The following is a 23203-nucleotide window of genomic DNA, read 5'->3' as shown; positions in this document are numbered from 1 at the left end:
GAACAAATTGTGGCAAGGGTGAACAAGGGTGACAAATGCCCCTTTGCAGCAAATTCCTAAGAACGACTACAGAAGAACGCATAGCAACACATTTAATAATCACTTAAAGAAATAGAAAAATCATAGAATTGGTTATTAGCAGAACGGAGATAAGAACAAATTTTTTCAGCTCCTAATATAGTCCTCTTTCCAGTACATCACCCATCACTCTTATTTTTCCCATAGCTAAAATGACTTCAAAGGTGGTGTTCTATATACTCCAAAGATAGTAGAGATTATATTTTCAAAAAGGGGCTGGTCTGGTGTATAACACACAGGGAGAGATCTCTCTGGTCCAGGATGATGCCTTAGTAATGAAGTATTCCTCAAAGCACACATGAAGACATTTATCAGTTAGTGGTCTTTAAGCCTTTCTGCTCACCTGCACATTTTTAAGTTTATATACAAAATGTTTTATCATAAATTTAAATGTTTGTTTTTGGTAAAATGAAATGAGTTTTGACTGTGATCAGAATGCATACCTCATGACAGGATTTGGTAAAATCGGTTCTAACTATCTTATTTAAGACATAAAGACCCCTGAATCTGAAAGAAGTCATCGATCATTTTATCCATGAGTTTTAATCCAATGTGTGTTAATAGATTGGTTTTTGTAAAATAGTCTATTTATATATTTAAAAGAATTCGTATAATTAACCAATACTCTTTTGGGTGTTCTGAACTCAGAGTGTCCCTAGACAGGCCAGTTTGATCCTTAAGGGAAAATAAGTAAAAAGGGATTTAAATGACTAGAATGCTTTGAATAGATTTTAAAGGAGGCCTCGGCCTCCTTGACCCAGTATTTTAAATGATCTCTGTGATTGGTATCCAGAAGGTTTTATACTCTGGGGCAATTCATAAGAGGAAGATGTGGGATGTATTTGGGGATTTTTTATTTTTATTTTTGCAAAGTGGGAAAGCTTATTTTCTCAGCTAGTTTTGAGAAAGAGTACTTGTGGAAGATGAGGATAGAAAATGTATTCCTTTGCTAAAAGCAGTCCACTCAAGCAGCATATCCCTTGCAACAACTGTGTATTCTTGCTTATACCATTTTGGAAAAACATTATGCCAAACCACAGACATCAACCTACCTTCTTATTTTAGCTTGATTTTGATGAAAACAACTAAAAAAGATGCTCACCTGGAGGGAACATTCAAAAGAGATATAAGAAGAATTCTGTAACATGAGCCGATGAGCAAGGAGTCTCCTAATCTTCAACTCACTCCCTTGGTGATGCTGTTACAAGGCTGCTCTGTTCTACAGACACTAAATACATCGGAAAAGATTCTCATGTTAGACTAAAAAAAAAAAAAAAACCTAAAAAGCAAAAGAATGCATAGAGGACTGTCCATCATAGATTCTGTATGTGCGGGCAGCTGGGATATTTTAGGCTGTTTTGAAGTTGTAGAAAAGAGAACTGAATGCTATGCACTTCTTTACAACATTTGTTCCAAACTTGAACCAGGAAGGGAAAAGAGATATTCTCCCTTAGGTTCTGTTTAAGTTGTTCCTGAGTATTAATTACCTCTGTATTGATAATTACTAAATACTGAGTGCATATTACATATCATACAATGTGGTAGGCACTTTACACAGATCATCACACTTAATCTGCACAGCTATTCTATGAAGGTGGGAATTGCTATCCAGATTTTCCCGATTGGAAGATTGTTTATGGTTTAGCTGGTTAAATAACTTGCTCAAGGGCACAGAGCTAGTGCACCAGAGTTCTCAATACAGATCACCTGCCTCCATGTGCTCTAAATGAATTGTTAGGCAAGTATTTCTTGCAATCACCCACTGCTTTTGAATTTTAATACAGGTACACATTTCCTTGCCCTAGTTTGTTACAGAGCAAGTGCCTCTAGGGGAGGCTTTCCATTACTTTTGTTTTTCCATAGTGAGCACTTCAATAACTGGGTAAGAAGTTAATTGATAGCAGCCCTACAAGATTTTAAACCGTTATAGGTCATCATCATTGCTAATAAGATTATAAAATAGCCCTCGCTCATCCCTTTAGGTTAGGGTTTACTTTCTACTTGTTTCATTCAATTTTTTTCATTAATTACTTTTTAAAAAAAGATTTATTTATTTATTTATTTTTATGGCTGCATTGGGTCTTAGTTGTGGCACATGGGATCTTTGTTGAGGCATGCGGGATCTTTCATTGTGGCGTGTGGGCTCTTTGTTGTGGTGCATGGGCTTCTCTAGTTGTGGCGTGCGGGTTTTCTCTTCTCTAGTTGTGGCGCGCAGGCTCCAGGGTGCATGGGCTCTGTAGTTGTGGTGCAGGCTCTCTAGTTGAGGTGTGCCACCTCACTAGTAGTTGTGGTGTTCAGGTTTAGTTGCCCCGTGGCATGTGGGATCTTAGTTTCCTGACCAGGGATCGAACCCGCATCCTCTGCATTGTAAGGCGGATTCTTTACCACTGGAACACCAGGCAAGTCCCTTCATTAATTTCTGATAATTGAGAATTAGTTAGAATGAAACAAGTTTCTCTGTACTTTCACATTAGTGTAGTTGACTTGTGATTGGTCTTCTATACCACACAACTGGTCTCTATTGAGAGAGAAAGGATTCTGAAGCAGGTAAGCCTTAGGAGACATTAGAGATGGTGTTGGCTAAGGCCTAAGTAAGTGCTGGAAGCTACGTATAACTCTGAGTAAACCTATCTGCTCTGAGGATCTGATGGCACTTTCAGAGTTTTCCCTAAGAAAACCCGATAAATCCTAACCATCTTGTAAATGCCTCATAAAGAATAGCATTAAGTTACAGTGAAACCTAGATAGTTTTACTTTGAATTCCTGAAGAATTCTGCAGTTGACACTTTTGGGTTTTTAAGGATATTCAATCACTATATTTTCTTGAAAACTTCCTTGGCTTTTTGTAACCTTTCAGAATACATTTCACCCAGCCAAGTTTTATATTGTTATTTTACCGTGTGCTTCCCATCTCAGTGAAACTTCCAGAGCTAGTCTCAACTTACTTTCTCGCCTCTCATTCTTTCCCCAAACTCCAGAAAACTGGCTTCAGTATTTATTCTGAATGTGCTCTTGAAAAGGTCAGGAGATGTAGTGGATATTTTAAAGCCCAGGTTCGTTGAATCTCTGTAGCATCTGGAATTGTTGGTTACTGAGCTCTGGAGCCAGATAGCCTGTGTTTGATTCCAGCTCCCCTGCTTACCAGCTACATGGATGTGGGCCATCTACTCAAACCATCCAGGGCCTCACTCTCCTTATGTGTGGAATGGGGGTAACAGTAGTACCACATTGCTCTTGATGAAGAACACGCCAACTGCTCTGGTTTCCTTTTACTTCTGTGACCCTTCTCCATCACCCCTTAAATGATTATTCTCCAAGATTCCTTCCTTGGTCCAATGCTTTTTTTCCCCTCTTGAGTGATCTAATACAGAATCATTATTCTATTGAATGTTCCAATGCAAAAGTCACTGGATGCTGATCATTCCCAAATCTCCATCTCCAGGCATCTTCTTGAGTTTCAGATTGAAATCATCACCACCTCTTCCACTCTGCATATACCTTTCCCACTTATATTCTGATTACAATTAATGGTATTGTCATCAAGTCACACACCCACACAAAACTAGAGTCATACTAAATTTCTTATTCTCACTCTAACCAATAAAGCACTATAATTTTACCTCCTAAATATTTCCTGAATTTGTCCTTTCTCCATCCCTATTATTATACTGTATTAGTTTAAGCTTTAAGCTTCTGTTTCCAATCTTTGCCCCCCCCCCGCCCCTTAAATCTACTCGCTACTTTTTAGCCAGTGATTTATATAGAACCCCACATTGACCACACTACAAGCCTCAGCATACTAAGGAACATAAATTAAGTCCAAGTTACTTAGGAAAGTATGTAGTGCTCTCTATTACCTGGCTCCTGCAACCTTTCCAACTTTTCCTGCCAATTTCCACCTCATATGAGCAATTCTGAACACTGAGCTAGGCTAGTACCCTGGTATAACGTTCAGTTTTTATTATGCTATGCTACAATGACCTGTTTCTGACTCTGACACTGGTCATTTTCCAAGGCAGGGACTTTCTCACTTATATTTGTGCTTCAAATGCCCAACATAGTGCCTGGAGTAGAGCAGGCACTCAAGTGTTTACTGAACTGCAGACTTTTCTTCTTGAGGAAAGTATAACAACGTAATTTAACAAGTACTGGTCATTTTCATAGATTTTTCCCAAAAATTTTCCCTCAAATTCCTAGGGAACATGTTAAACTTTTTTTTTTCTATTTCTACCCTACGCTTCTTCATTTACATTTACTGGGCAGTGAATGATTTAGTATGGAAGTTCTCACGCCAACAGTTATGTTTATGCAACGTCTTTAGCAACATAATTTTGCAGGTGACTCAAAGCACCCAAGGTGAATGAATGAGTTCAAACACTGACATGCATACCTGCTTCAATCAGTGATTTGAACCCTAGGAATACATTAACGTATGCAAATGTGGAAATGTACCACTGAACAACACATAGCATTTCTAGTGACTATAATCATGTTAGTGACGATTGAGAGAAACAAGCAGGGGAAAAAAGTTTTACATAACATTAGATACCCTGTGACGAATTTATTTTTTAATTTAGGTAAACATAATAGTCCTTTCTGTTAAAAAAGCAATTGAATCAAATATTATCCAAATTACCTAAGGGGGAGATGATTAAATAATACACACACATTCAAAATTTATTTTCAAAAGGATATAACATAGGCAAATAAAGTATCCAAAAAGGTAGGATGGCCACAGCCTAAAAACATCTAAGTGTAAGAATGTAAGCGATTTGGGCAGTGGAAAAATTGATCCTTGCACAACAGAGGTTTGAACGGCAAAGGTCCACTTAAATGTGGATTTTTTTTCAATAAGTACAGTACTACACAATCTGCAGTTGGTTGAATGCAAGATGCAGAACTGTGGATACTGAGGGCCAACTATGGGACTTGAGCATCCTTGGATTTTGGTAACCACGCGGGTCCTGGAACCAACCCTCCGCGGATACCAACGGACGACTGTAGGTGAATTCCCAACTGCACAGAGGGTCAGAAATCCTAACCCCCGCATTGTTCAAAGGTCAACTGTATATAGAAATGATTTTAAATGCTTTCCCTCAGCACAAATTTATTTAACTCTATTCCAGTTGGACCTGTTGAGAAGGAAGAAATTTCTACCTCTACCCCCTCTTGAAGTTCTTGTGGCTGGACTAATAATAAAATTGACATAAGACAGATTAACAGGAGAAAAAGAAATTAAGATTTTAATTTGTGCACGCTGAGGTCTCATAGAAATGGAACCTAGCCAAAGTAGGCAGCTTTTATACTTTTTAGACAAAAGAAAAAAAAAATTGTGAGGAATTAACAGGACAAAGAAACTTAGGATTTGGGCATTTAATTAGTGAAAACTCTAAACAGAGTTTGGGCTTGGGGTAGTAAATTAAAGAAGTTACAAGGTTTGTTTATACAGGCTTCTCAACCCGAATTCCCTATCTCCAGCAATAAAGGTATCCTTCTATTTCCAGGTGCAGGGAGTGTACCTTTCACATGAGAGACTTATTTCTTGCTTTCAGTGAGAAAGAAAGGAGGGTCAGAGTGTCCCTCTCGCATTGGCCATTTCTTAAGTAACTTTAATTCAAAAATAGTCAGTATGCCATTGTGGGGTATTTTGGGGGTGGCCTGCCCGGAGCCTCAACAGACACTAGCTCAGCTTGGATCCAGAACAAGAAATGAAAATGATAGTGGCATACCTCTGATAATTTTCACAGAGACTGACATCCTGTTCTAGTTCCTGAGAGAGGAGGAAACAAAGCACTAACAAAAGGTACTGTCTGTCTCAGTCTATCCGTTTAAGAAATATTTTAAGAGTCCATATGTCAAAAATTCCCTCCTAAAAATTTTGTTTGTTTCTCCAAGAAATTCCCACATTCCCTATGCCAGTAAGTCATTATTTTCCACAAGTAAAGTTATGAATGTGTATAAAATCAGCACTCTATACAAACCTAAGAACTTTATTTTAGTATAACAAAACTAACTGGTGACTTGAAATATCCTCTTTCTAGGGAACTTAATATATGTCAAAGAAAAGAAACTAAAAGACAATTCTTTTACGGGTTTATAATGTGAAAAAAAAGTTCTCATTTGAAGCAGAAAACAAAGTGCATTGTGAAGAAATGTGTATTTGTTTTCTTATACATGCTCACGTATGAAAAGTAATCACATGAAAATCATATATGAAAAGTAATTCACTAACCATAAAAATAAATCAAAATTATATGTGTCAAAAGAATGAAACATATTCATTAAGTATACTGTGGAGTCTGAGGCTAGAAAACAGATTAAAGCAAATGCTAAGGTATGTGTTAAAACATTCTAAGATATCATTTTAAGATATGAAACCTTGACAATTTTATTTCTAACAGAAAACTCCTATACATACTAAACATATTTAACAGCATAAAGCAAAGAGACGAACACTTAACAACTTTCAAGACAGAACTTAAAATCTTTAATGATATGTAAAAGTATGTTAAATTGTCTTCAAGTTTGAACATTTTAGAATGGTAAATGCCAGTCAAAAAATCTAATAAACAGGTAAAATTAACAAAATGATCAAGGCTTTTTAAAATGGTTTCAGCAATCAAAAGAATGTGCTTATCTCAACAGCAAACAGAACTATTTTTAATGGTAAGCCATGAGTTGATTCTTTACTCTAAAAAGCCCAATTTAGTAGGAAAAGGACATACTATTTCTTTTTACAAACATATATTTATATTTTCAATTCACTTCATTCAAAATGTTGCTCATTCTTAGGAAGAATGGAGAAACAAATAAACAAAAAAGCCCCTAAAAGATCAGGGCCATTAATGGATCTTTGCCTAACACACTGTGCAGCAACAGCTACACCTAGGGGCCAGGGGTAAGTAGTGAAGTTATCCAGCTATAAAGTTATAATAAAAGGTAAATTTGGAAATAGCTATTTTTCAACTTACTTAAGGTTCTAGAGTGAGGGTTATCTTTCACTACAAATTATGTTTCAAGGAAACACTTGAGAATCTTTGGGGAACAAAGGCCTTAGTTCAGAGGCTTGAAGAAAGCGTCCTGAATAATTCAGTTTAAAAAAGTGGCTAAAATAAAACTCAAACCAGAGAGAGAACATACAAATACTTTATTGCTCACCTTTCACACAAAGCACACCTCCAGCCATTTTCTTTCACAGCTTGACAATATTTACGTGTACAAAAACCCAGCAAGAAGCGTCATGTAGATTTCAGTAAAGGTGACTGTCAAACATCAACGCAGCCAGGCTTTTGTTTTCTGCAGCAATAATAAAGGGCCTCCTGCTCTAAGCAAAAATCTGTCCTCTTACTTGGTAGTGCATTTTTTCCATTACAAAAAAAGTCTCCTGCCCAAAGCAAACTAACTTGTATTTGCTGAGCCAGTGGTATTAACTCGTGCATAAAACAAATTTCAGTTTGCTGTTTCTTCTAGCAGATTTCAAGTAAAAATAAGGTTGAAGGAGGAACTTGTTTTGAATGGATGCAGGTCAGTTTGAATTGCTATACTTAACTAAATGCCTACGTGTACTATAGGTTCACAACTTAGTTTGCTTTTATAATCTTTACGGATTTTGGCCGTGTTCAAGATTTTCAGAGTTGAGCATATGGTACAGTATTCCATCCAAAGGGTAAGGCTACTGAATGTGCTATCTGCAGAAGAGCTCATTTAATAGGAACTGACCTCGAAGTTCTATCATGAAGCAAATGTTGCATAACCTCTCAGAATAAGAAGCCAATCAGGGCAGAACTGTGCTTGGAAAATAGGCATTAGAATACTTTAAGGAAAATACATATAAATGGATTGTTAATATGAGGAAGGTTTCCTAGTTGTAAATCTAAAAAAATCTAGGAGAATCCTCATTTTTCAAAACTGCATATTGAAAACATGAAAACTACTTATTCAAGTAATTTTGTTCAGAAAAATATGCATGTTCTGACTGTGGAATTAGTCTACTGGTCAATTAAAGGCGATTTTAATTACCTTTTAAGAAATTCTTCATACAAAGGAGAGATACTGTATGTGTTTCTCAAATAAACAGCATTATGTAAGTCCATTAAAAAAAAAAAACAAAACCCAAAATGAACAGTATTGTATGAAGACCTACAAATGCTTATGCCAAGCAGGAATCTGCCTGTCACCTGTGGTCTCACATTAACTCAAAATCAATGCTGGATTCAGGATTCTGAAACTAAGTTTCTATTACTTGAGCTCTAGCAAAATGTAAGGTTCTGTAGCCTCAACTAGTATAATGTCTGCCCTGTCCAAATCCAGAATGATTATACTGATAACCTCCATGCTGGAAGTGCTGTTCAAATTGTCCCCCCTGGTGATAATTCTGGCTCCCTCTTCCTCCCCAACCTCCTCCCTGGCCTGCGCGTCCACCACCTCGGCCTCCGCGACCACCTCTCCCTCCGCGACCACTGCCTCGATCACCATGATGCCCTCCATCTTGGTATCTATTGTCCTGCTGATATCCACCACCCTGGTATCCACTTCCTGTATATGTAGATGTTTGGAAGCCACCATAACCACCACCCTGGTAGCCACCACTGTGGCCACCATGATAGCCACCCGGCTGGAAACCGGAATCTCGATAACTACCATCTTGGTAGCCACCTCCCCCTCCACTCCCTCCATCTGTCCAGCCTCCCTGATGCTTATTTCCTCTTCCTCCCCCTCGGCCACCGTGGTCGTAGCCACCGCGGTCGTAGCCACCACGTCCGCCTCTCCCTCCTCCTTGTTCGTGACCTCCTCGTCCTCCATATGAGGAATGTTCATAACCACCTCTCCCTGCTCCGCGGCCTCCTGCTGGCTGCTGGGGGCCATCTTGCCTTTTCTGCCATGGCGGCATCTCCGGGGGTGGAGGTTCAATTTCATTGGGCCTACCTCCTCTGTCAGGAACCCTGCCCATCAACACCTATGGGATAAGAAAGACATTTAAAATTTTGAATTACTTTATTTTATAAACAGAAATAAATGTATCTGAAAGAAAACTAAAGGTACTCTCATCACCTTATTGATGGCACAGGCAGTCTTTTCTCTTATAGAGCCACTGCTTGTCCTTAAAATCTTTGACAAGTCTTGTCTTGCGGCCAAAAGATGGGCAACAGAAATAGTACTTTTAGGAGATAAGACTGAGCGTTTTGGCTGGTAAACCTTCGCTAATTTTTCTGTCTGACTCTGTGAAAGAAAGTGTTCAAAGACAAATGTCAATTTTCAAGATGACATAGAAACATTGATATTAAATAAGATTTCCAAAATTTCTGATGATAATATTTACTAGGCTCCAGATGAGAGAAAAAGTTACATACTCACCATTGCTCCTATCTAGTGAAGAACTAAAGAGTACAGCTGAGATAAAGCCCCTTTACCCCCGTGTCCCCAGGGAATGATGGGGGGAGGGGGATATGGGGGTAAAAGGGCTTCCCTTTAGGACAGTGGGACAAAAAGGTTCCCCATGCCATTGGTCTCAAATCAAACACCTTCATTTTATCTATTTAAATATAAGAATGGAAACCCATTTCAACAATTTTGCTTTTTTAATTTTCTCATCTGCTTACTATGAGATAAAAAAATGTTACCCGTGACTAATTTGAACTAATTATGTTAACATGATACATATTTCTTGCAAAAGTGATCCCCCATGTAATACTTTCCTCTATCATAAATAATAATTAAGAAAAAGCGTCTACTTTAACCATTTAGTAGAAGTACATTTAATGCATGTGTAACATAAGACCACAAAAGATGAATGAACAAAGGATATAAGGAGCAAGTTAGGGCTTTCCTGGTGGCACAGTGGTTAAGAATCTGCCTGCTAAGGCAGGGCACACGGGCTCGAGCCCTGGTCTGGGAAGATCCCACATGCCACAGAGCAACTAAGCCCGTGCGCCACAACTCCTGAGCCTGCGCTCTAGAGCCTGCGAGCCACAACTCCTGAGCCCGCGTGCCTACAGCCCACACTCTGCAATGAGAAGCCACCCCAATGAGAAGCCCGCGCGCTGCAACAAAGAGTAGCCCCCACTCGCCGCAACTAGAGAAAAGCCCGCGCGCAGCAACAAAGACCCAACACAGCCAAAAATAAATAAATAAATGAATAAATTTATTAAAAAACAAACAAACAAAACCCCAGAACTGTAGTGTTAATGCCTTGGGTCAATACACACCCATCAATCATTACATGCTTTTCAAGCTGAGAGTTGCAGGTTTTTGTTTTTGAAGTATATGTATTATGCCGAGAGTAAAATGACTGTTTTTATCAAAGACAACTTAAGAAAGGACTGGTATTTCCTCAACAGTCCCAGAAGAGAATAGTTTATTCCTCATGTTACTACTGACTCACTGTGAGATCTTAGGCAAAACCTTCCATTTACCTGGCTCTCCACTTTAGTTGCAAAATAAGGGGAGTTAAGACTGATCTCTAAAACCCCTTTCCAACACTAAGATACTGTAACTCAAATATCTACCCCGTCAATTTAGCAGCTAAACAGGACTATGCTATGGTTTAAAAATTTTAGGTGAAACTAATGTATTAGGAAGATAACTGGAGAACTAAACTAAAGAAAAACATTTTCTCAGTCAATTAAAATTCAGAGAAAAATCTACTTTTAAAAATGAATGCACTATTAACGGAACATCGAATACTAACATATTTGGACCAACCTCCACATAAGTTCAAGAATTAGTTCCATTTCAGGGTTCTAAGAAGGTCAAATTAATCAATTGCGCCAATTAATTACCACTTACTGATAAAAGAGTAGATATTTAATAAATACCTGTTGAATGACCAAGACCTTTACCTGGATTATCTTATTTAAGCTGAAATAAAACAAAGTCTTACCAGATTTTCCAATTCTCTATAAATGGATCATAAAATTTGGTCCTCCAAAACCAGTATTTCTAATTTAATTAATTTATTTAATCAGCAAGTTAAATTGCTAGCTTAAAGTATAGTAAACAAATAATTGTAAAATTTATTATTTTTAGTAATTTTCAGATACTCTCTCCTTTTCTCTCACAAATGGGAACTCCCAGTAGGGTTTATAACATATAGCTTTGTTGGAAAATATTAAAAAATTGAAAAATAAATGTTTTTATTATTGCTGAATGGCTGAAAGAATTGCTACTCAGTAACTCACTAAAGAAAAACTCCTATGTGTGTCTCCTATGTATCTCTTTTATAGTCTCCACTGTATCTAAACTGTGCTAGGAATGTTTAAGGATCATGTCTATAAATACTCTGCTCTTTTAAGTGATATAACGTGTACCTTAGCTCTGTCAGACCAGCCAAAAGACTGGACAGTGACATCCAAACGTTTTATTAGCAGCTTTCTCCGAACTTCATATTCATTGGCTACGGCTTGGTTAATTGCTTCTATCTTTTCCTGAAACAAAATTAAGAAGACCAGTTAGAATTTAAATCTGCTTGACCCCCTATTCCAAAAGGGCAGAAACTGTATCTGTTTTATTCACAACTGAATCCCCAGCACTCAGCACAAAATTAATTAGGTTATTTAATAAATAGAATAAGAAGTACTAATAAACTAATGAAATGATAGGCATAACAATGCTGTCTCAAAACATAATGAAGAATATGTAAAGTACAAAATTCTCATTTAGTTTTCCTATAATTCACTGTGTGAAGCTCAGCCCAGTGAAGTGTTTGGCTTGAAGGCAACCCATTTGGCAATTAGAAACATGCATCATACTGAACTTCAATTTAATCAGCTGTGTGAAATATTTACAAACATGAAAGAAGTGCTTCTAATCTTACATAAATAAAATTATTTTGGATAAATCTTAAGATTAACAAAAATGATTCTAAGGATGTCCACCTAGGAAACTACACATTAGAAAATATAACTTCAAAAACACAAACATAAATATCCTGAGATAGGTAGATGGCTCCTTACAAAGTTTACTCAGGATGATTACTACTCACCCAGTGGGCCGGTCCCATTGGCTTCTTCAATAAAGGCTTTCCCACATGATTAGGTGGAACTTTTGCTAATGTTTCCTTTAACTGACACAAAAACATAAATGAATAAACAAATCTAAAAGTAAAACACACATCCTCCTCATCTTCCCAATTCCCATCATATCTTGCCATCAAAAGAAGATTCCTGACAGAGGCAAAGGTGGAGGATGTTTTGAAATGTACAAGACCCACACGATAAAGACACTCACTTGACCCACTCCTCACGTGTCTATGGAAGCATGAGTCCTTCACTGCACCTAGAACAGTGCCTGACAACAGTGGGCATTCAATGTGTATTTGCTGAATGAATGAATGAACACACAGAAAAATATGGACTATGGATACACTGCTGCTCCCCTGTAGAGTTCAGCCAAATTTGTGCATCATGGCATCCATCTACCCCACAATGCAAATGTACCAATTCTTAGAGTCCAGCAGATATGCATATAGAGAATAACTCCGCTATAACAAATATCATTCTCTTCTGTTCATTAATTTTTAATTAAAATTGCTTGTTCCTAATCTATTATATAAAAACTCATAACTGTTGATAACATGTGGTATAAAATAATTCTGACTTATTTTCACATACTAGATTATATTAGCAGTCAACACATCTAGTTTGCCAGTTGAAACATGTAAGACTCGAAGTGACTGGATTAAAATCCCAAACATTTACATCCTTTTCTGTCCAGTCAATGGGGAGAATGGTGGTAACATTTAATGATAAGGACCTTAAAATTAATTGCATCAAAGTTCAATGATAAAATAAGTTTTTTAAACGGATGCAAGTCCTAATTCTTTTTACATTATTTCTAGCTTATTTCAGTTTATAAATCAAAGTGCAAAGTTTCCTTTTTGAAAAAGAAACATGCTAACATGTTAAAAAAAAAAAAAACAGTAAAATACCAATTTCTCTTGAAGGTATCTAGGACTTAAAACCCAAAACTTATTTAGTAACAATCACTTAATAATATGCACATTAGGTTCCCATTAAGAGAAATTAACTTGCTTCATTTCAAACAACTGTAGGACTATGCCTTTAATACACTACAATCTGGTACTAAAGGTCTTACTTTTTTTTCAATCCCGCTGAAGAATTGGAACATAGTTATATTGGCTGGAGGTTTGGACATTCCTAGAGCAATACATATGCCTTTCAACTCTTGAAAGACCTCACTACCGCCTCCTTCTTGAGCTTTTTTTGGAGGAGTATTCACACAGAGCATTCTGGCAGCTTCTAGTTCTGAGATGAGGTATGCTGAAGTAAACAAAATAAGATTTCAAAATGAGATACAGCTACAATTAATAGTCATAAGTCTGGAGTCACAACTCTATAGACCTAATGATATGTAACTTTTAAAGCTGCAAGAATGGATAAAAACAAGAAAGGAAAACAATTTTTACCTGCAAATGATGTAACATATAAACTGGTTCTGTAATTCAGTATTTAACCAATATATGTTTAAAGCCTGATTTAAAAGCAAGCAATTCTTCTTTGAAATCAAAGGATCAAGGTAGATCACATCTTAAAATGTGGATTCTTGCATTTCACTATTAAGGAACCTCCAGAACAGGGGCTGGCATCTGTTAACAAATTTGCAAAAGGTGGCAGGCGGCCAATTTTCAGCAACAGTTAAAAAGTTATATTATTATTTTTTTTTACTTCTCACAACTGATACACACCAGTGATGCAACTATCCTGTCCTCTTACCTTCCAAAACTCAGGTAGTCTGTTTAAGACCAGAGTGAAAGAACATTTTTAAGTAGTCAAAGCTTCACTTACAAGAGAAGGGGGAAACAACTAAAGTTCCAAACATTCCTTTTACATGGTCTCCAGTAGCCTAAGGTCACCCTCCAGCTGTTCACAGAAAACCCTCTTCCATCTATATTCTTCTCAATATTCCCTTTCCTCCTATGTTCCTCATTCTCACCCCCTCCCCTGGGGAAAAAAAAAAAAAACCCAAAACTTTCTAATCATTTCTGGACAGAGTCCTTTCGTATCAATATCATCCCTTTGTGTGTTGATTTCAGGCAGGTATAATGAGGGCTGCAATCTGCTTCAGGTAATTCAGTTGAAGGTATAAATATTCAATCTTATTACTTTAACCTTCCCAAGGACATTTAACTTGTTATAAAAGATGTTTAATAATCATTTGGATCTCAGGATTTCAGGTTATGTGACAAAGTGAGACCCTTCTGACAATGTTAGGAAGACAGCTTTGGAAAAAGACATTTTCTGGGCTCTTAAGCCCTATTATAAGTATAAAAGAATGATCAGCTTGAATATCTCATTTCCTACACCCAAGGTGTAATGTGAGAAGTACAGCGGTCATAATTTTGGCAGATCATTTCTGAAAAGCTGCCAAATCCTATTCTAGAATAAACACAGCTAAGTTTCTGGAAAGGTCTTCTAAATGGGTTTGATATAATCTTAACATGTTCCATATACCAAACTGTATGAGTTAAAAGATCGAAACAGTAAAACCCCAGTGTCATGAAAATAATGAACTGATTTTGCAAATAAGGTTTTATTGGAACACTGCCACACTCTGATTCATTTACATATCATCTACGGCCGCTTACATGCTACAACAGCAAGGTTAAGTAGCTGTGACAGAGACCTTATGGCCCAGGAAGCTGAAAATACTTACTATCTGGCCATTTAAGAAAAAGTTTGCCAACCCTTGCTCTAGAAAATCATATATTATATGATTTAATAAACTGGTCTCTAAATTTGGGACAACATAGCTCAGGCATTCACAAAATTAGTTTACCAACACAATTACTGTTGAAAAACATTAACTGTAACTGATGTGTTCAAAGTACCAGGAAAGGCACTGTAGGTATTGTACATAACAAACAAAAAAGATCTCTACACTCTAGTTAGGAATAAAGAATATATGCATCAAAGATATCTGACTAATTATACCTAAGGGAAATATCCTAACAACCACAAAGGCCAATGAACAGCCACAACAGTTCTTAATCCGATACATGAGAGTTTTTCAGCCACTACAGACTATTAGAGAATAGACTATTCTATTTTACTAACAATTCTAATGTGGTTGGTTTATTTTCCCCCTCAGAATGCAATGTATTAAAAGATTCAAATCAGTAAGGTAAGGGTGCTGGAAGAAGCAAGTAAAATTATAGCATCGAGATGTGACAACTGATACTTGGAAAGATGAGAAATATTTATACAGCGCGAAAAGAGAATGAGTATATGTACATAAATGCATACTAGCATGAGAGAGAATACAAACTAGGGAATATTTTCGAAAAGGCAAAGAGCAGAAGCAAAGATAAAGAGAAGGAAGGGAGCAGTGTGTATGTATGTATGAAGAATTCGAAGAGCAGAGTAACCTTTATTTGATATAGTCATTTAGTTGAGGAGCAAATAGTTATATATTCTTGAAAAGCTTTTGAGGGGTGATAGCACATTAAAATATAATTATGACCTTGAGTCCAAAATAATAATGTTCAGGACACTCGCTTAAGAAACAGGAAAGAGTTAAAGGCATTTTTATAAATATTTATATTCCAAGTGGTTTTTATAAGTATCAGTACCAAAAAGACCAAACTCATAGCTCTTTGGAAGAATTAGCTATTCAGGGTCATTACTGAGCTTTCCACACAGCTGTTGTCTTCCTATGTAAGATAACATATTCTAAGTGCCAAATATCAGGTATTGGAAAGGAAAAGCAGTGCTACAAAGGAAGATTCAGTGAGTATACTGTGGCTGAGCCAGTTATTGAAATTATACAATTTGAAGGATAATGAATGCATGCATAAGAACTATATGCAACAATATCAATATCTAAAGCAATATCTAACGTTATGTGTCTATCCCCTGCCCCCATACCCACCTAATAACAATCATCTGACAAAGGGGAAATTAAGAAAGTGATTTTGGAATACCTTAGTTCCTAAGTATAATGGCTGTGAACACACTTTTTTTTTCTTTGACTGAACCTTCAAAATTGGAGTTGCATCACTTTTCAGAAGCCAAAGTTCAGTTGTAAAGACGAACATTTAAAAGATCCTCTGAATGGCGTTTGTCATAATAAGAACTATAATATTCAGTTAACCAAAGTTTCCTCTAAGCATGTCTCAGAATGCTACAAAAATTCTGAGTTTAAGACTACTGGTGGTGTTTATTGGAGAGTTTATACAAGGCAATAAAATTTGTGAGTCTACTTATTGTTTCTCAGGGCGAAGAGAGAAACAGTAGTTAGTATATTTAAAAAACATGGAAGGAGAGAATTTTTCCTAAAAATTTACTTCCCAGAATGATCAGTAAGTACAGGAACAATCCAAATAGTATTCCAGAAATGTTTACATTGTAATTTGACATCTTTACAAACAAAACCAAAATCCCCAATTACCCAGCCACAAAGAAATATCAACAAAATACTTTAAATAATTACATTTACCATTTACTGCACCTAGAATGGTTACTGTCCTCAAATAAATTAATTAAAAAAAAATCTTCATTATTCCCACAATATCTTCCTAGTTAACTTTAAAATGTGTTTCTAGTCTAGAACACTGAGGTGTGGTGATCACACACTTGCATAACCCTCCAGCACTACCTCTGGTCATGTTAGGTGAAGCACACCAGGCTGAACACCACACCAAATTCAAACCATAAAAGAGTAGCAATTACAAAAACTGCTACCAGCGCATGGGCCCATCATTAGCTTCTTAGTTAGAAACTTAACAAAGTTTTCTTTACACCCATTTATTATCCATGGAAAACATAAATAAAAAAGAATGACTACATTCTAGTAGCCATGAACTTACTGAGCAAAAGGAGGCAGTTCTTCTGAATGAGAAGGCGCTTGGTCACATCCCCAGATGTCAGTGAAAGATATGGACAGTTCATCTCCCCTAGTAGCCCACTCACCTCAAGCTGGAATTCTTCAGCTTCACTTGGGCCTTTTAAGAATTAAAATAATCTTATTTAATAAAAATTATTGTTTTCCCCATTGGCATAGTAATTATATATAAATTGAAAATTTTAAAAGTATTCTCCTAACACAAGTTCCTGTCTCTTCTAATTCATTCTTTCTCACACCACTGCCAATGTGCTTTCTTAAACAGTTTTCATTAGGTTATTGCCTTGTTTGAGAACCATTAATGGCTTCCTAATTTCTACCTCATCCAATCTAATTTTTTCTGTTTGCCTTTAAAGATTCTTCATAGCCTCTCTGCTTGCCCTTCCCAGTGTATTGTTAGGAGTAGTTCCTACTACATGTATATAGTAGTTACCTACAACCTCCACAAACATTCCCTCTATTTGTGCTAGGCCAGTCTCCTCACTGTCCCAGGAATAGTCAGTCTCATTTCTACTTGCGTGTCTTCACTTAAGTGACTCCTGGTGATTGATATGCCCTCTACTCTCTCCTCCTCTATCAAACCCCACCTATCCATCAAAGCCCAGTGGTCTTGCTCCTTGATGAAACCTTCCCCAGGGCCTGCTACACTCACTGATTTCCTTCCCCTGTGAACCACAAAGTGAAGTATTTAACTACTGTTCTATCTCCAGTTGTTTCAGTTGTGCCTAAAATTCCCAGGTAGACTATATTTGAAGATGGCGAACATGATTTGTGTTTCTGTTTTCTCATAACGTGTCAAGTATAGCGCTTACTGGGTGAACGAAGGAAAAGCAATGTTCTTTCTTCTTTACTATTTTGATAGTTCTCTAACCAATATCACAAAGGGGTAAAATTTAACTAACAAACTTTGAGAGTCACTTGATTTGAGTCCATTTTCTCACCTATAAAATGGGAAGAATGTATTATCAATGTTTTGCAAGCTGTGTTCCATGAACTTCAGTTCCAAAGAACTCCGTTACAGGCAGCCGGGGAGGAGACAGCTGTGCTCAAAATAGTCCCTCTCAACTTCAACTAAAACAGCCACACTTTTTACCTGTTTTATATTGACTTCTATAAGATGTTTTCATTTGAACAACAGGGCTCCTGGTTATAAACAGTTAACACCGTATAGGTGTTTTCAAGGGCACCTACAATCTCTGAAATGTTAGGTCAAGAGGCAGCGTGAAGAACACTGGCTCCCAAACTTGACTGCTGGGGACTGAAGCACTTACTGGTTGTGTGACCTCAGGCAATGTACTTAACCTTAGTGCTTCCTCGTTTAAGGTATAAAAGAGTAATAAAAGCTGCCTGGTAGGGTTGCCCTGAGGTTTAAATGAGTTAACACTAGTAAAGTGCTTAGAATATGGCTAGTGCTCAGTAAGTGTAAGCTGCTGCTACTACTGTTACACTATACTCTCCTTAATAATTAGAATTGGATGCCACTGATGTATACACATTAAATATACTAAATATGCAAGAGTGAGCTCTTTGAAATGGGATTCTGTGGGGGAAAAAAATGGGATTATGTGTATAGTTCTCCATAAGGGTGGATTAGCAGGTGGGCATTTTTCTTTATCTCCTGTTATGGGTTTACCTATGATAGGAGGGAACCAGGTTGTGGAGCATCAGATTCCAAGCTTTTGCCTCTTTCACAGCATCAAAACTGGTGCTAAAGCAGTTAACAAAATTGGCAAATGTAAAACAGCTCTCAACACCATAAATCTGATGGTGCTGGATCTAGTTTTGATGCATCTAGTGATACATTCCTATGACACAGAAAGCTTCCTAATAAAGTATTCCTTCTCCCTATGTATAACAGAATTGGAATGCATTTACTTTACATGCTATATGTACTGGAATTTGGTAGTCCTCAGAGAAAAACGCCCCAATTTCTAGTTCTAGCCACCAATTTAAGATCTCACAAGTTGTTACAAAGAATGAAAAGTTCATATATACTTGTCTCCATTTTTCTGTGTCTCAGTAATAGGGTCTTTTCAACTTCCACAAATTTTTAACAGTTGTATGACTACATTCCAGTTTTTCAACTTCAGAATCACCTTATCTCTAAAAACAATGGAGGAGAAAAAAGCATTTGGTTTCTTTACAAATTTTTTTTTACATTTACAAAGAACTTGAAATTTCAGCTGTAGTACTGATAATGTTCACTTGACAATACAAACTTTATTTTTACATTTTGCACCTAAAACTGAATGTTTACTTACTGTTAGTTGCTTGCACATTTTCGTCTAGTTTACAGAGCACTCTTAATTCAGACACCAACCAAGCACAGAGTTTGGTAAACTCAGGGGAACTGGCTCCAGCAGAGACTGCCTGAGACAGAGCGCCATCTTCTAACAATGGACCCTTGTAACTGGTGAGTAAGAAATTATACTTCAGAAGAATATAAAATCACATCTAATACATTACATCTTCTAACAATGGATCCTTGTAACTGGTGAGTAAGAAATTATACTTCAGAAGAATATAAAATCACATCTAATACATTACAGGTACAATGTATTTACATTTTTATTTGTATAATTAAGCAATGGTTTAACAAAGATAAATTACAATGACCAGTCTCTAAACTTACAAATATAAATAAACTAAACCATTAGAAAAAACAAGCTAATCCCCTCAAAGTATGTGAATATTGAATAGAATCACATGTACTAAATTATGTCAACCTCTGTACATTTACTGAGAGCTCTTATTGTACAAAGGTTTACTTTCTTACTTTAATTGAATTAGTATTAAAACTAGATTATAAGTGATAACTATTTATACTATAGTTGACTATTTCAGAAATAAAACTTAGGTTATATTTTCTAGAAATTTTTCCAGAAATTAATTAGATTTGGTTTTTAATGACTTTCTTTAAAAGCAAAAGCTTTCCAATTATTCATTTATTTCCCCCTCCTATATTTAATGATAGTTAAGATTAGTTAAGACTTACTAGTACCAGAGAAATGTGAAGATTAATTTAATAATTGCTGGTGAGTTGATGTTTAGGTGAAATGGTGCAACTGAATCCCAATCCTTTGTAAGTGATTCAAATGTAATTTTAAAAAATTATTAAATGTTCAAACATTCATAAAAGACAATAGTAACAATGAACCTCAATCCAGAAAGTAGCTAGAATTAAAAATTTTATCATTCTCAAGGTAATTTTAAAATACATATTCTTCAGAAGGTTATTTTATCTTCTTTTAAATGTAATATTGATAAAAGCACTTATTAAATATGATACATTATATGCTTAAGATAACTCGATATTTAGAGGTATAGAGATGTTAGAGAAATGATAACAGTCAATCCTTCTAAAATATAATTATATGTTTATATATTTAATGGGACAGAAGAAATCTCACACAAAAAATGAGATTATATATAGCCTGGCATCTAGATTCAAAACCACATATTATTAGACAGTGAAATAAAAAAACTAGGCCTAGAAATTTCTCCTTGTGTTACACATTTAAACTTTATTAATATATTCTACAAGTAATTACTGAATTCCTACTGTGTACCAGGTAAAAAATAAATGGTCATTTATTTCTAATATTTCACAGTAAATCCTTGAAAAGTACATGTCATTCAATTAAGGCTAAATTTTAATGACTGAATGCCACCAAACTAGGCAGTTATGGGTTAAAATGTATAGTCAAGTTTTCAGACTATCCATGGTTTACATAACAACCCATCTCCATGATTTATTTAACTGGAGTTATTATAGTAACAATGACTTTTATAGTACCCAAAAGAAGAAAAACATAGTTAACAGAGAATAAAAGAACAATAATGGGAAGAAATGGCATCCATCACCAATTGTTAAGGGACCTCTATCCATGCAGAATTTAAATTCTGCATTACATTTAAATACAGTTTACCTCCATCCTCCCTCTACTCCTCCTTCAAGATTAATCTTAAGTGTCACTTCTTCTAGGAAGCTTAGGACTTGTTTCCTTTCCCAGTTTTCCTTCCCCATTTCCTTTCCTTTTCCTGGCCCTCCTCAGTTCTCCTCACAGCATATTTTCACAGTGTGAACTTCTCTTCTACCTCACTCTGTACCCTTAAGTGCTCAGATCAACACTGTCAACAGAACAAGTGTTCATCAAAAATGTTTACTGAATGGTTTCATGTGTGAAACTTAGCAATTTAGTCTGAGAGGACCACCAAAAAGACACCATTTTGCTGAATGTGACTTCTACTTAGGCTCTCATCAAAGAAATAAACCGCCTAAAGTCCAGAATAGTCATGACAATTAAGAGCAAGTTCCAAAGAAAAGAACAATGATAATTCATGTTGACAAAAAAAGATGATAAGCACTACCATTTCCTTTCATAAAAATCTGCGCCAGGACAAGTTACTTAAACGGGCAGATTTTGGGAACCCAAGGTATCCTTTCCTGAAGAAGACAGGTTTCCCCCAAAGGTTTCCATGGTACGGAAAAACCTCGGGGAAGGTTTTGATAAGGGACTTGTTACTTTATAAATATGGTTACCTAAATCTGTTTTTCTTTTCTTTCTTTCTTTTTTTTTTTTTTTTGATATCGTACCTGTAGGCAAATATTTAATCATACAGTTTGTTTCTGGAACCACATTTAGCCCAAGAAATTCTAAGTTCTCAAGTTTTAACAGAGTACACTGATCTGGGTGACCCAGTGAGATAAGAATCCCTATTTCCAGCTTCTGGATACTGATAAATTATGGTTGAGTTAACTGTCACGAGGAGAGACAAAATGCACAACAAATATGCAGGGACTTGGTGGGTGAAGAGGCCCCTAAGGGTAAGGGCTAACGGTGGCTCAATGAAGGAGTGTCAGAGTCAAGGGAAACTGCCAGTGGTTCCCAGGAAGGTGGTGACAGGTTAAGTGCACAAGTGAGCTGGCGGGCGGAACGTATGCAGCGCACGGACTTGTGGCTGAGGGCAGCCTGGGCACATGCATACATGACTGGGCAAAGCAGATTTTTTTGAGAGTAGGGGGATGGGGTAGGAGTAGGGGCTCAAGACAGGAGCAGGAAGTTTGGAGAACAAGTAGGAAAACAGAGAATCAACTTTGGCAACCTCCAGAGTGAGGGGGTAGGGCAGGAGAATGAGGCGCAAGGAGAGGAGCTCGGGGAGCGTGGTGGCGAGAACCAAAACCCAGACAATGACACGCATGACTGACAAACGCTGCGGGTAACTCGGCTGCAGGAAGCACAGGGCAGGCCTAGGGTGTCGCAGCTGGAGGGCCCCGACCCGGCAGGGCAGGCAGTGGACGTGGCATTGGGGTCCCGGAGCTACAGGGAGGCGACAGTCAGGAGCCACGGGGTGCGGCGTGGAGAGGCAGGTGTCTCTGACTGGGGCGGAGGAGTTGTTCCCGGGGCGCCAGCAGCGTGGGGTTTGGGAGACCCGTGCCCTGGCAGTCTTACCCGAGATCTTCCAACGACTCCAAGATGTCAGTCTCCATGAGGTCACACTCCATGCTACTGTGGTATTCAAATTTCCGAGTCGTCAGGCTCCTCTCTTCGCCGGTAACGCGTAAACTCGCGCATGCGCTGCCTCCCCGGAACTTCCAAATCGACAGCTGGCGCCTCAGGCCCTGCACTGCGCATGCCTGGAGCGTGCGCAAGAAACTTGGTTCCGCCTGCCTTCCGGCTCCAGCCAGCTAACGGGTGGCCCGGAGACACCGTTTGCACATGCGTATTACTGAATAGTGAAGCTAGCGGCCCAAAGAAGGGCAAGAGGACTGGCTGCGTGGCAGCTGGGCGTGGGGACTAGGCGAGTCGGGGAACGCTCTAACTTCTCCTAATTGGGTGTACGCATGTGCGAATCTTGGGGCGAGGCGGGCGGGGTAGGATCGTCGTGGGTGGGGAGGGTCTTAAGACTTGGGTGGGTGCTGGCTGTGAAACTGAGTCTCGGGAGCTCAGTCACCCGAGTGGGTGTCTGCAGCCTGCTGGCGTGTTCTAGCTTTAGCTGTGGGTTATGGAGAAAGGGGAAATTCGTGCGCTCCGGTCTTCCTTAGCACAGGGGTAGACGGGCCAAATGCGGAAAATGGCCGATAACATGCCATTGTATTTCCTTGTGGCTGTAGTAGCTGTATTTCAGGGTTAGGGAGGAGTCAACTTTCCCTTGACACGAATGTACTCATGAAGTTGTTTCATTCCCTCCGTTTACATTCTTTACTTTGCACCTTAAGCCCTTCCCAGACACTAAGCATCTTATTTTAAAGGGGGAACGGAGGTAA

The 23203-nt window shown here is 37.7% G+C and overlaps 1 protein-coding gene across 3 annotated transcripts; it reads right to left on the bottom strand.

Moving 5' to 3' along the window:
• Positions 1 to 7210: 7210 nt before the first annotated feature.
• On the bottom strand, positions 7211 to 22555 carry FAM98A (family with sequence similarity 98 member A). 3 transcript variants are annotated; one of them, XM_082426993.1, is made up of 8 exons: positions 22389 to 22555; positions 19197 to 19345; positions 16901 to 17035; positions 13171 to 13355; positions 12059 to 12139; positions 11385 to 11501; positions 9130 to 9297; positions 7211 to 9034 (listed from the first exon to the last, which is right to left on the bottom strand). In XM_082426993.1, the coding sequence occupies exons 1-8, from the start codon at positions 22439 to 22441 to the stop codon at positions 8354 to 8356; spliced, it is 1569 nt and encodes a 522-aa protein (XP_082283119.1). In that variant the 5' UTR covers positions 22442 to 22555; the 3' UTR covers positions 7211 to 8353. The 3 variants fall into 3 exon arrangements, with proteins under 3 accessions (XP_082283119.1, XP_082283121.1, XP_082283120.1); XM_082426995.1 differs by lacking the exon at positions 22389 to 22555 and adding an exon at positions 18931 to 19038 and having other exon boundaries at positions 19197 to 19330; XM_082426994.1 differs by lacking the exon at positions 9130 to 9297 and having other exon boundaries at positions 22389 to 22548.
• Positions 22556 to 23203: the final 648 nt, after the last annotated feature.

This window comes from Balaenoptera physalus (genome assembly GCF_965194825.1).
Source record: "Balaenoptera physalus genome assembly, chromosome: 15".
NCBI lineage: Eukaryota > Metazoa > Chordata > Mammalia > Artiodactyla > Balaenopteridae > Balaenoptera > Balaenoptera physalus.
The sequence above is the reverse complement of the archived record's forward strand: the minus strand, read 5'-3'. Positions and strand labels throughout refer to the sequence as shown.

Coding starts and splice junctions, on each gene's coding strand:
- FAM98A (XM_082426993.1), bottom strand. CDS start 22,441: ATGGAGTGTGACCTCATGGAGACTGACATCTTGGAGTCGTTGGAAGAT. Junction 17,036..19,196: donor AAATGTGCAAGCAACTAACA/GTAAGTAAACAT, acceptor AATTCTTAAAAG/GCCCAAGTGAAGCTGAAGAA. Junction 11,502..12,058: donor CAATGGGACCGGCCCACTGG/GTGAGTAGTAAT, acceptor ATTTTGTTTCAG/GAAAAGATAGAAGCAATTAA.